The 14064-nt window shown below is 49.1% G+C and overlaps 1 protein-coding gene across 1 annotated transcript in view; it reads left to right on the top strand.

Annotated features, from left to right (window-relative positions):
- SPEN (spen family transcriptional repressor) overlaps positions 1–12283 on the top strand; it is a 77476-nt gene extending 65193 nt beyond the window's left edge. Inside the window, exons 11-15 of the mRNA XM_037045140.1 lie at positions 1433–9641; positions 10043–10555; positions 10960–11154; positions 11468–11626; positions 12079–12283. Coding sequence (XP_036901035.1) covers positions 1433–9641; positions 10043–10555; positions 10960–11154; positions 11468–11626; positions 12079–12210 — 9208 coding nt within the window. The 3' untranslated portion in view covers positions 12211–12283. The remainder of the gene's footprint in view (positions 1–1432; positions 9642–10042; positions 10556–10959; positions 11155–11467; positions 11627–12078) is intronic.
- Positions 12284–14064: the final 1781 nt, after the last annotated feature.

Below are 14064 nucleotides of genomic sequence, written 5' to 3'. Positions count from 1 at the left end.
AAATTACTAACTTTAGCAATGTAAAAAGTAAACCTTATTTCCCCTTGTTAATTTTTTCAATGAGTCATGGTATGTAGTATTTGATACTTTTTCTCTTCTTTTAAGAATGAATATAGTTCAGAATCATTTAAGATTTCATAGTCTGAATTAGGCTATTTGTGTTAACTTAGGCTAGGCTATTTCTGCTAGCTTACAACTGACCCCAAATTGACCATTTCTTTTTAGACTGAATATTAAAACATTCTAACAAAATGTCATCAGATTTTTCAGTAGTTCATCACATTTCAAATTAGAAACTGTCATCCATATACATGATCAAGCTGTTTGTCCAAACAAGCCTGTGAGATGAAGTCCTCTGAATTGTTACCACTAGCTCTCCTATACACGTGTGTTAGACAAAAGGCTGTGTGTGAGACATGCCTTTAGACATCCAAGTTCACGTATAAAAAGGCTCTGTGACAAGGGTGAGCCAAATCCTGATTGGGTTGCCAGAAACCTGTTGAATGCATTGCCTTTTTACTGCCTCTTCTTGCCTCTTCATTATTGTTTAAATCATAGAACATATATATATTTCTTTGACTCATTTCCATGTAGAATATGGTACAGTGGTCATTGAACAACTTGGAAGGTTTTTATTTATTTATTTAAAATTTATTTATTTATTTATCTTTAAAGGGGAAAGGAAGGAGAGAGGGAGAGAAACATCAACATATGGTTGCCTTTCATGTGTCCTCCGCTGGGAACTGGCCTGCAACCCAGGCATGTGCCCTGACTGGGAATCGAACTGCAATCTTTTGGTTTGCAGGCCCATGCTCAATCCACTGAGCTACACCAGCCGGGGCCAACTTGGAAGGTTTTTAAATGAAAAATGTCCCCCACAGCCAAATTCCCGAAAGCTCAACCTTGATGGTTTTTCACTAGTAGTTAGTAAAAAATGCTTTACCTCTAGTGATAGTTCAGCTCAGAAATGCAGGTGATGGCCCACTTGCCTAAGGGCTTAAAGTTTAAGTAGCATTTTACTTATTCCCTCAGATACTATGTCCAGAACACAGTGTATTTGTTCCCCAAGTTGTGGTAAGAATATCTTTTGGGAAAAGGATCATTACAAAAGATTTAGAAAGGTGGGGATGTGATGCTCTCTGATACTAGTGCTTATTATAAGTCACAATACCCAGCACTAAAAGAACAAAAGGGGTTGAACTACTGCTACCCAATAGAAATATAATACAAGCCACATATGTGATTTTAAGTTTTCTTGGAGCCATGTTAAAAAGTAAAATGAGAAAGTGAAATTAATTTTAGTACAGATCTAACTAATGACTAAACAATGGCAAAGATTTTTAGAAGCAGGACTTTGTAATCTTACATGTATGATTTGCTATATAAATGACAAACAAAAGAACTTAAGTATTTGTTGTTTGTTTTTTGGCAGAGAGGAACGAAGAGGTTCTTATGACTATAGCCAAGATCGCACATACTATGAGAATGTTCGTACTCCAGGCACATATGGCGATGATTCCAGACGGGACTATCCAGCTCGAGGGAGAGAATTTTACTCAGAATGGGAAACTTATCAAGGAGACTATTATGAATCTCGATATTATGATGATCCTCGGGAATACAGGGATTATAGAAGTGATCCTTATGAACAAGATATTCGGGAATACAGTTACAGGCAACGGGAACGAGAAAGAGAACGCGAACGATTTGACTCTGACCGAGACAGAGACCATGAGAGGAGGCCGATTGAACGCAGTCAGAGTCCCGTGCACTTGCGACGCCCACAGAGTCCTGGAACATCTCCTTCCCAATCAGAGAGATTGCCAAGTGATTCTGAGAGGAGGATTTATAGCCGGTCCTCAGACCGGAGTGGCAGCTGTAGCTCACTTTCCCCTCCAAGATACGATAAACTTGATAAATCTCGTTTGGAACGCTATACAAAAAATGAAAAGACAGATAAAGAAAGAACTTTTGATCCTGAGAGAATAGAAAGAGAGAGACGCTTAATAAGGAAGGAGAAAGTGGAAAAGGACAAAACTGACAAGCAGAAACGAAAAGGAAAAGTTCATTCCCCTAGTTCTCAGTCTTCAGAAACAGACCAAGAAAATGAAAGAGAACAGAGTCCTGAAAAATCAAGGAGTTCTAATAAATTGAACAGAGAGAAAGCCGACAAAGAAGGAATGGCAAAAAACCGCTTAGAACTCATGCCTTGTGTGGTTTTGACTCGAGTGAAAGAAAAAGAGGGGAAAGTGATTGACCATACTGCTTTGGAAAAGCTGAAAGCCAAGCTCGATAATGACACTGTTAAGTCTTCTGCCCTAGATCAGAAACTTCAGGTCTCTCACACAGAGCCTGCAAAATCTGACTTGTCTAAACTGGAATCTGTTAGAATGAAAGTGTCAAAGGAAAAGGCACTTTCCAGCCACATTGAAGTGGTAGATAAGGAAGGCAGGCCCAAACCCAGGAAGCACCTAAAACCAGAGCAGTCTGCTGATGGGGTCAGTGCTGTGGATCTGGAAAAGCTGGAAGCAAGGAAAAGACGTTTTGCAGATTCCAATTTGAAAGCAGAAAGGCAAAAATCCGAAGTCAAGAAAAGTAGTCCAGAGATGGAAGATGCTCGGGTGCTTTTAAAAAAGCAGGCTGATGTATCATCTAGAGATGTCATTCTGCTAAGAGAAGGAGAGTCTGAAAGAAAGCCTGTGAGGAAAGAAATTCTTAAAAGAGATTCTAAAAAGATCAAACTAGACAGACTTAATGCTGTTCCCAGCCCCAAAGACTGTCAGGAGCTTGCCAGTATTTCTGTTGGGACTGGCCCAAGGCCCATCTCAGACTTACAAGCAAGGCTGGGAGAAACAGCAGGTGAATCTGTGGAAAATCAAGAAATCCAATCAAAAAAACCCACACCGTCAAAACCACAGCCCAAACAGCTACAGCTATTAGATGATCAAGGACCAGAGAGGGAAGATACTAGGAAAAATTATTGCAGTCTTCGTGATGAAGCACTTGAATGTAAATCAGGCCAAGAGAAACCACATGCAGTAAATACTGAAGAAAAAATTGGCATTGATATTGATCACACGCAGAGTTACCGAAAACAAATGGAGCAGAGTCGTAGAAAACAGCAGATGGAGATGGAAATAGCCAAGTCTGAGAAGTTTGGCAGCCCTAAAAAAGATGTAGATGACTATGAAAGACGTAGTCTTGTTCATGAGGTAGGTAAACCCCCTCAAGATGTCACTGATGACTCTCCTCCCAGCAAAAAGAAAAGGATGGATCATGTTGATTTTGATATCTGCACCAAGAGAGAGAGGAATTACAGAAGTTCACGCCAAATCAGTGAAGATTCTGAAAGGGCTGGCTGTTCTCCCAATATCCGTCATGGCTCCTTCCACGAGGAGGAGGATCTCATAGGCTCTCCTAGGCTAATGCCAGTAAAAGGGTCCCCTAAAGTAGATGAAAAGGGTCTCCCCTTTTCTAATGTAACAGTCAGAGAAGAATCCTTAAAATTTAATCCTTATGATTCCAGCAAGAGAGAACAGATGGCAGACATGGCCAAAATAAAGCTATCTGTCTTGAATTCTGAAGATGAACTAAATCGATGGGACTCTCAAATTAAGCAGGATGCCAGCAGATTTGATGTGAGTTTCCCAAACAGCATAATTAAGAGAGACAGCCTTCGAAAACGGTCTGTACGTGACTTGGAACCTGGCGAGGTACCTTCTGATTCTGATGAAGATGGTGAGCATAAATCCCACTCACCCAGAGCATCTGCATTATATGAAAGTTCTCGGTTATCTTTTTTATTGAGGGACAGAGAAGATAAATTACGTGAACGAGATGAAAGGCTCTCCAGTTCTTTAGAAAGGAACAAGTTTTATTCTTTTGCATTGGATAAGACAATCACCCCGGATACAAAGGCTTTGCTCGAAAGAGCTAAATCCCTCTCTTCATCTCGAGAAGAAAATTGGTCTTTTCTCGATTGGGACTCTCGATTTGCTAATTTTCGCAACAACAAAGATAAAGAAAAAGTTGACTCTGCTCCAAGACCTATTCCGTCCTGGTACATGAAAAAGAAGAAAATTCGGACTGATTCAGAAGGAAAAATAGATGATAAAAAAGATGATCACAAAGAAGAAGAACAGGAAAGGCAAGAATTATTTGCCTCTCGTTTTTTACACAGCTCAATCTTTGAACAAGATTCCAAGCGCCTGCAGCACCTAGAGAGAAAAGATGAGGAACCTGACTTCGTTTCTGGTAGGTTATACGGGAGGCAGACGTCTGATGGCGTGAACAGCACAACTGATTTGATTCAAGAGCCAGTAGTTCTTTTCCATAGCAGATTTATGGAACTCACACGAATGCAACAGAAAGAAAAAGAAAAAGACCAAAAACCTAAAGAACTCGAGAAACAGGAAGATATGGAGGATCATCCCAAGACCCCGGAATCCACCTCTGAAAGTAAAGAGCCAGAACTGAAAACCCCATCTTCCATTGGGCCTCCTTGTGGCACTGTTGTAGCTCCAGAGTTGGCGTCCACATCAGTGGAGAAGACAGTGGGTGATAAAACAGGAGAGGTGCCTTTGGTGATGGAAGAGAAAACTACTGAGCCAGCCTCCATTTCAGAAGAAGCAAAACCTGCTTCTGAACTAGTTCCTGTTGTGGAACAACCTGAGCAAGCAGACTTGCCCCCAGGAGGGGACACGGAGAAGGATGCTGCCGGGACTCCGTTAGTTGTTGGAGAAAGTTCATCAGTTGACCAGCTGCCTTATCTAGATGCCAAGCCTCCAACTCCTGGGGCCTCATTTTCCCACGTAGAGACCAGTGGAGACCCAGAACCTGACAATACCCAACTACTTTCAAAACCGACTCAGAAGCCTAAGGAAGCTGATGAGCCAAAAGTGGAAAAGCCAGACTCAGCTGCTAGTGTTGAGCCCCTTGCAAATCAGAAAGCCGAAGTTCCTGAGGTTCAGCCTCAAGCTTCCGAAGATGTAGAGGTTGATCCACCAGTTCCTACAAAAGATAAAAAGCCAAACAAAAGTAAACGTTCCAAGACTCCAATTCTGGCAGCTGCCGCAAGTATCGTGGAAAAGCCCGTCACGAGGAAGAGTGAGAGGATAGACCGGGAAAAACTCAGGCGGTCCAATTCTCCTCGGGGAGAAGCCCAGAAGCTCTTAGAGTTGAAGATGGAGGCTGAGAAGATTACAAGGACTGCCTCTAAAAACTCAACCACGGACACCGAACACCCTGAGCCAAGTTTGCCCCTCAGCCGAACGAGGCGCCGGAATGTAAGGAGCGTCTATGCAACGATGGGTGACCACGAAAGCCGCTCTCCAATCAAGGAGCCTATGGAGCAACCGAGAGTGACCAGAAAGAGGTTGGAGCGGGAGCTTCAGGAGGCTGTGGTGGTCCCCACTACCCCTAGGAGGGGAAGGCCTCCAAAAACGCGTCGTCGAGCTGAAGAGGATGATGAGACTGAGGCAAAAGAACCAGTTGAGACACCTAAACCAGCTGAGGGATGGAGATCCCCACGGTCCCAAAAATCCGTTGGTGCTGGTGGCCCACAAGGGAGAAAGGGAAAAAATGAGCCGAAAGTTGATGCTGAACGTCCTGAGGCCACCACTGAGGTGAGTCCCCAAGTAAATGTGAAAGAAAATAACACAAAATCTAAGACTGATAAAGAAGAAGCAGGAAGTGAACAGAAACGGGACAGAAAAGAAATCGGCACAGACAAAAATACACTCGAAACCACCCCAGTTGAAGTGGTAGAGAAAAAACCAGCCCCAGAAAAAAACTCCAAGTCAAAAAGAGGAAGATCTCGAAACACTAGGTCAGCAGTGGACAAGTCTGCAAATCTGAAAGCCACGGATGCCGCTGTCAGTCCCACTGTGGCTGCAGGCCCTGCAGAACTGGCCGTGGAAAAGGAAGCGGGGGTTGGGGCAGTGTCCCCCGAGAAGAGCGGGAGTCCCCCAACGGAGGCTCTGTCCTCTCAGGTAGACAGTAATCCAGCTGACCCAGACAAGGAGCCAGAGAAGGAAGATCTGTCTGCTTCTAAGCTGTCCCCAGAAGCAAATCAGTTAGCCAAGCAGATGGAGCTGGAGCAGGCTGTGGAGAACATTGCAAAGCTCACTGAAACCTCCGCCTCTGCGGCTTTCAAGGCGGCAGGTACAGATGCACCGGAGGGCCTCTCTGCAGAGGACAGGGACAAGCCTGCACACCAAGCAAGTGAAACAGAACTGGCTGCAGCGATTGGCTCTATCATCAATGATATTTCTGGGGAGCCAGAAAACTTCCCAGCACCTCCACCTTACCCTGCAGAATCTCAGACAGACCTGCAGACCCATTCTCAAGAGCAGCAGTCCCCTGAGGTGAGAATGGAGCCTGAGACTGATGAGGCCGTGTCTGGCATCTTGGAGACTGAGGCTACTACAGAATCTTCTGGGCCAGCAGTCAGTGCCCCTAACCCCTCAGCAGGCCTAGCAGATACCAAGGAAGCTGGAGGGAACAGCAGCGAAACCTCCCACCCAGTCCTGGAAACCAAGGGATTAAAAGAAGCCGAAGTTGCTCTCCCTCGGAAAGACAAAGGGCGCCAGAAAACAACTCGATCACGCCGCAAACGGAATGCAAACAAGAAAACGGCTACTGCAGAGAGGGCTACTGTAGAGGCTCCTGTCTCAAAAGCCAACCAAGTTCAAAGCAGTAATAGTCCTGCTACAAATGAAGCAACAGTGGTACAACCCTCAGAAACTCCACAGGAAGAAAAGCAGAATGAGAATCTGCAGGCCATTCCTCCAGAACCACATGCCTCTGACTCGAGCGAGATTCCCTCCGGGGAAAATTTATCCGAAGAAAGCTGCGTTGAAGAAAAAACTCCAACCAAGATGACTGCACTTCCAGACCCTCCCCCTCCTTCGCAGCCAGCACTGGTGGATAATGAGTCCCAAGCAAGATTCAAGGTGCATTCCATCATTGAAAGTGATCCAGTGACCCCACCCAGTGATGCAAGCATACCTACCCCCACAATTCCTTCTGTAACTGCAGCAAAGCTTCCACCCCCTATAGCCTCTGCGGGGATCTTGCACCAGAGTTCTCCTACTAAGGTGACAGAGTGGATCACAAGGCAGGAGGAACCTCGGGCTCAGTCCACTCCATCTCCAGCTCTTCCCCCAGACACAAAAGCCTCTGACATTGACACTAGCTCCAGTACACTGAGAAAGATTCTCATGGACCCCAAATACGTGTCTGCCACAGGCATCACTTCCACGAGTGTCACAGCTGCCATTGCAGAGCCTGTAAGTGCTGCCCCTTGTCTGCATGAGACACCACCCCCTCCAGTTGAATCTAAAAAGTCTCTCGTAGAAGAAAAACCAGCAGCTCCAGTAACTAATGTCTCTGACACACAGGCCTCAGAGGTTCCAGTGGCCACTGATAAAGAAAAGGTGGCTCCAGTCATTGCTCCCAAAATTACTTCTGTTATTAGTCGCATGCCTGTCAGCATTGATTTGGAGAATTCACAAAAGATAACTCTGGCAAAACCAGCTCCTCAAACCCTGACTGGCCTGGTGAGCGCCCTGACTGGTCTGGTGAATGTCTCCTTGGTCCCAGTGAATGCATTGACTGGCCCAGTGAATGCCCTGAAAGGGCCTGTGAAGGGCTCAGTGACGACACTGAAAGGTTTGGTGAACACTCCTGCTGGCCCTGTCAACGTCCTGAAGGGGCCAGTGAATGTTCTCACGGGGCCAGTGAACGTTCTCACCACTCCGGTGAATGCCACTGTGGGCACCGTGAACGCTGCCACAGGTGTGGTGAACGCCGCTGCGGGTGCAGCGAGCCCTGCAGCGGGTGCAGGGAGCACTGCAGCGGGTGCAGTGACGGTCACAGCAGGTTCGGCAACTGCTGCATCAGGTGGCGTGACTGCCACAACAACAGGTGCAGTGACTGTGGCAGGTGCAGTGATTGCACCACCAGCAAAGTGCAAGCAGAGATCGAGCACGAACGAAAACAGTCGGTTTCACCCAGGGTCTATGTCTGTGATTGACGAGCGTCCGGCAGACTCGGGCTCTGGAGCTGGGCTGCGTGTGAACACTTCCGAAGGGGTTGTGCTCCTGAGCTATTCAGGGCAGAAGACTGAAGGCCCACAAAGGATCAGCGCCAAGATTAGCCAGATCCCGCCAGCAAGTGCCATGGACATTGAATTTCAGCAGTCGGTGTCCAAGTCGCAGGTCAAACCCGATGCTGTCACACCATCACAGCCACCGCCCAAAGGCCCTCAAGCTCCTTCAGGCTATGCGAATGTGGCCACCCATTCTACTCTGGTGCTAACTGCCCAGACATATAATGCATCTCCAGTGATTTCATCTGTTAAGGCCGACCGTCCTTCCTTGGAGAAGCCTGAGCCCATTCACCTCTCTGTGTCCACACCTGTCACCCAGGGTGGCACAGTGAAGGTTCTCACCCAGGGCATAAACACACCGCCAGTGCTCGTTCACAACCAGTTGGTTCTCGCCCCAAGCATAGTCACTACTAATAAAAAGCTTGCTGACCCTGTCACCCTCAAAATAGAGACCAAGGTTCTTCAGCCAGCTAACCTGGGGTCTGCTCTCACTCCTCACCACCCACCTGCTCTGCCCAGCAAACTACCTGCAGAAGTAAACCACGTCACTGCGGGGCCCAGCACCCCAACAGATCGAAATGTCTCCCATTTGGCAGTGACAAAGCCAGATGCACATTCTCCTCGACCCAGTGGGCCTGCTCCGTCTCCATTCCCAAGGGCATGCCATCCCAGCAGCACCACATCCACCGCGCTCTCCACCAATGCCACGGTCATGCTGGCTGCAGGCATTCCTGTGCCTCAGTTCATCTCCAGCATACACCCAGAGCAGTCTGTCATCATGCCACCCCACAGCATCACCCAGACTGTGTCCCTTGGCCACTTGTCCCAGGGTGAAGTGAGAATGAACACACCCACGCTGCCCAGCATCACCTATAGCATCCGGCCAGAGACACTTCACTCTCCTCGGGCTCCCCTGCAGCCCCAGCAAATAGAGGTTAGGGCCCCACAGCGGGCAGGCACACCCCAGCCAGCCACAGCTGGTGTCTCTGCCCTGGCCTCCCAGCACCCTCCAGAGGAAGAAGTTCATTATCACCTCCCTGTTGCTCGAGCCACAGCCCCTGTGCAGTCGGAAGTGCTGGTCATGCAGTCTGAGTACCGACTGCACCCATACACTGTTCCTCGGGATGTGAGGATCATGGTGCATCCTCATGTGACAGCAGTCAGCGAGCAGCCCCGGGCAGCAGATGGCGTGGTGAAGGTACCACCACCTAGCAAGGTGCCTCAGCAGCCAGGGAAAGAAGGTGCCAAGACAACAGATGCCAAAGCCGTCCCTGCCCCTGCCCCTGCCCCTCACAGCGAGGCCCGAATCCTCACTGTCACCCCCAGCAACCAGCTCCAGGGCTTGCCTCTGAGCCCGCCTGTGGTGGTGACCCACGGGGTACAGATAGTACACTCCAGTGGGGAGCTGTTTCAGGAGTACAGATACGGGGACATCCGTACCTACCATGGCCCGGCTCAGCTCACACACGCTCAGTTTCCTGCCACCACCTCTGTTGGCCTGCCTTCCCGAACCAAGGCTGCTTCTACTCAGGTGAGGATCACCAATTAGCCTTCCGGTGCAAACAGTGATTTAGGTGCCACTGTGTTTCCTAAAGTACGTCACTCTGTGTGTGTTTAAAGAGAAGCTTCCTGAATTTCAGGCTAAAAGGATCAGATCACAGCAGCGAGACTAGGGACAGGAAGGAGACTAGGGACAGTGTCTTCTGCTTGTCTGGGTGAAGAGGGAGGGAACAGGTTACCACCTCTTAACCAGAATCTTCAATCCTGAATGCCCAAGAGCATCACCAGCAGATTGAAGCCCCTTCCATGGCCCTAGCTGAAAGGAGATGCTTGCCCCTGACCCTACCTGCGGCCCAGGCCAGTAGGTTTGGGGCCAGGGGTTGTGCGTTACAGGCTCTGACTCTGTCTCTTTCTCTTCTCATCCAACTCCAGGGTACTCCTCCTGAGGGTGAGCCCTTGCAATCCACTCAGCCTGTGCAATCTACACAGCCTGCGCAGCAGCCTGTGCAGTCCACACAGTCTGTCCAGCCTACGCAGCCCTGCCAGCCCTCACAGCTTAGCCAGCCAGGCCAGCCACCAAGCAGCAAGATGCCTCAGGTCTCCCAGGAGGCGAAGGGGACCCAGACAGGAGTAGAGCAGCCTCGCCTCCCAACCATACCTGCAAATAGACCAACTGAACCTCATGTCCAGGTTCAGAGGACCCAGGCAGAAACAAGCCAGATCTCCTATCCTTCCCCTGTATCTGTCTCCACCAAGCCTGACCTCCCGGGCCCCCTCCCTGCTCAGGCTGCCCCGAAGCAGCCGTTGTTTGTCTCCACAACCTCAGGCCCTAGCACCCCTCCGGGACTGGCTCTGCTGCACACTGAAGCCCAACCCTCCCCCAAACCAGATTGTTCTCCACACTTGACTTCCCAGAGGCCTGTGGATATGGTCCAGCTTCTGAAGGTAAGCCTGGGAGGGGTTCCCTACTACTCCCCTCCAAGCTTTGTGCTGTGTTAAAATGCCCTAAGATCAGCCCTGGCTGATGTGGCTAAGTGGATTTGGCACGGGCCTACAAACCAAACAACTGAGGTTCAGTTCCCAGTCAGGGCACATGCCTGGGTTGCAGGCCAGTTCCCAGCAGGGGATGCATGAGAGGCAACCATACACTGATATTTCTCTCCCTCTTTCCTTCCCTTCCCCTATAAAGGTAAATAAATAAAATCTTAAAAAAGTAAAGTAAAACAAAATGTCCTAAGATCACCAGTTGACTTAGCCCAGCAAGCTACTGCCTGGGGCCATGCCCAGCATGGCTCTGCTCTCCAGCCATGAGCTCACTTGCTGTTTGTCCCCCCACCCCACCCCAACAGAAGTATCCCATCGTGTGGCAGGGCCTCCTGGCCCTCAAGAATGACACGGCTGCTGTGCAGCTCCACTTTATCTCTGGCAACAACGTCCTGGCCCATCGGTCTCTGCCCCTCTCTGAAGGAGGCCCTCCTCTGAGGATTGCCCAGAGGATGCGGCTGGAGGTCTCACAGCTAGAAGGGGTTGCCCGAAGGATGACGGTAAGTCAAGGCCCAGGTGAGCAGCTGCCCCACCCCAGGGATGTAAGGTGTGGGTGGCCCCCAGCTGCCTGTCTTCCTGGCTTGTCATGGGATACAGCAATGGCATTCTTAGAGTGGACGACAGAGGACAGGTTGTCTCCTTTGGGGGTGTGAAATGCCTCTAGATGTAAAACAAGGCTTTTTTCCCCCCATTTAACAAACATGAAGGTGGGCTTTGGGGGCTTTTCTGGACGTACAGGCCAAGTCCCCTGGGTTGGATAGGCTTCTGTGTTTTGAGGAAGCATTTGATCGCTGACAGCTCCTTCTGTCCTAGGTGGAGACAGATTACTGTCTGCTGCTGGCTCTGCCTTGTGGACGTGACCAAGAGGATGTCGTGAGCCAGACCGAGTCCCTCAAGGCTGCCTTCATCACCTATCTGCAGGCCAAGCAGGCTGCGGGGATCATCAATGTCCCCAACCCCGGCTCTAATCAGGTCAGCCTCATGCCCAGTGTCCTTTCTCAGTGTGCACACAGGTGGGGCTGGTCAGTCTGACTAGACTGGTGGCATGGGTCTCCAGTGCTAGCTAGAGCAGTTCAAGAGTTCCTCGGGAGGTGGGCACAGGGCATTCTGGGTGGAGGGAACAAGCAGAGTGTGTGGGTGGGGCCACCATTGCTCATCCTGGAGACAGTCCAGGGACAGCTGAGATGACAGGTTTTTCTGTAGCTTAATGATACAGAAGAGGTGCACAGGAAGTTCATTTTAGTTTTCTGACATGTAGTTTTCTTTTGGTGGGCAAAGTCACGGGGACATCAGCTGGTTAGGAACTGACTCAACCTGGCTGTCTGCATTGGGCCTCAAGTTGGAAATGTTTAAAGGAAGAATGGCAGTGGGGTGGGTGACGTGAAGGCCGGGGACTCCAACTCTCCCCTCTCTCCCTTCTCCAGCCTGCCTATGTGCTGCAGATCTTCCCGCCCTGCGAGTTCTCTGAAAGTCACCTGTCCCGTCTGGCCCCTGACCTTCTCGCCAGCATCTCCAACATTTCTCCTCACCTCATGATTGTCATTGCCTCTGTGTGAGCCACTGATTGGTCAGTCACCACTCAGTGTATTTTCCCAAGACACTGCAGCAAAAAAAACAAAACAAAACACAGGACAACCCAGCCAAGTGGAAGAAGCCGCCGAAGGGGACAGGCTCCACTGCCAGATGGCCAGCCTTGCCCTCCTGCCGGCCCGCCTGAGCCGGGCGGGCAGACTGCTCTGGGCAGTGGTGCTGCTACTGTGTATGTTTACATGACATTTAGCCCAAGGACAGACCACCAGCCGATGGACTCACAGACACCTTGGGGCTGGGTTTCTCTCTCCTCTTTTTGGAGAAAAGAAACAGGGCAGTGGAACTTTTTTTTGTTTTTAACAAACAAGAAAATGGAACTGCCTTTGCACTAAATTAGTGACTTGGATTTTCGCATCGTGAAGACAGGCTGTGGCGCTCTGGACGTCCTGGAGCACGTTAGCGCACGCCGGGACTCGAATGCAGGACTCAAACTTCTGCCGAAACCTTGGGGTCAAGGAACATTTCATTGGGTGGTTTTGTCCCTACACCCTCTCTTCCCCTTGCTCATTTGGCTGTCACCTTTCTTAATTCTGCCACCACCGTCTTTGATTCGCCCAGGATGTACAGCTTACAGTTGACAAAGAGCAAACTGAAGGATTTTCTGTCTTGGTGGGATGTGCAGAACTTGGGATGTATGTATATATAAATATATAATATATATAAATATATATAATACTGACTTAAAAATCAGATTCCCCTGACATACATTTTTTTTTAATCTGTGCCAAAAATGTGTTTTCAGAGAAAATCTTATTTTCATACTCAGACTTTGTATTGTCACTCATTTGTATAAGTGCGCTTCGTTACAGCACGGGCCCTGCTCCCGCTATCTGGAAGTGTCACACACACACACACACACACACACACACACACACACACACAACAAAAAGACCGGCTTCCCACTTCCTATGTGACCTTGACCTCTCCCACAACTTCCTAACACTTTTTAATTTATGAAACTGTTTTTCTCAGCGCAGTTTTGTTTTGTGTGTCCATTGGATTACAAACTTTATTAAAAAATACAAAACATGTCAAGTGTGGATGTGATTGTCACTTGGGTGGAGAACCATGTGTTTTTGGCTTATGGGTCTAGCTAGCTCTAGTCCCACTTTTGCTTTCTTCCAGTCTGTGTAGAGGACCTATTCCCTTTCTGCCACTTAATCCTCCCAAGGATCATTTTTATCTCATACAAAAGAGATCTTCATCACAGACTGAATGTGAACCATTTTTCAATGCTGTGGTGGTGAAAATACTGGCGACACTTCAAGGTTCTGGTTGGTTCCTGGATAACGTGGAAGGCACTACAGGTAAAACCACCCCCGTGCAAACTCAAACATCTTTGCTGTTGGCTCCTTACCCTTCCTCCTCCGGGTGTCGTGCAGGCCAGCCCTGCGGTGGTGGTGGCACAGCCTGGCAGGGTGGTGGTCCCGACAGGAGGATGGGGCACTGGGCCAGGCTTCCCCTGCAGCTGGAAGTACTATAAGCTGAGGAATTGGGCAGGGATGGGAAGGGCCACAGAGTTGGTGATCTCGCCAATATCCATGGGGCTCTTCCAAACACCTACACTTTTGATGTAGCTGCCACCTCTGAGTAAGAGATTACAGCTGCTGGGAGCGAACTGTGTGGAAAAGGAGCAGAGACATCTCGTTTCCCGGCTCCTCCTAGTGTAGGCAGTGCTGTGTTCCCCGCCTCCTCATCAAAGCTCCTGGCTGCTCATTATGCCTCCAGACCCTCACCTGGTGGGACAGACTCCACTGATTCAAGGGCAAGTATACATTCCTAAAAGACAGCACTGACTTGGCCATGATCCTTGGGCCAGG

Source organism: Sturnira hondurensis, unplaced genomic scaffold (genome assembly GCF_014824575.4).
Source record: "Sturnira hondurensis isolate 20B ecotype Veracruz unplaced genomic scaffold, ASM1482457v3 Scaffold0004257, whole genome shotgun sequence".
In the NCBI taxonomy this organism is placed as follows: Eukaryota; Metazoa; Chordata; class Mammalia; order Chiroptera; family Phyllostomidae; genus Sturnira; species Sturnira hondurensis.
This window is presented reverse-complemented; position numbering and strand designations above follow the sequence as displayed.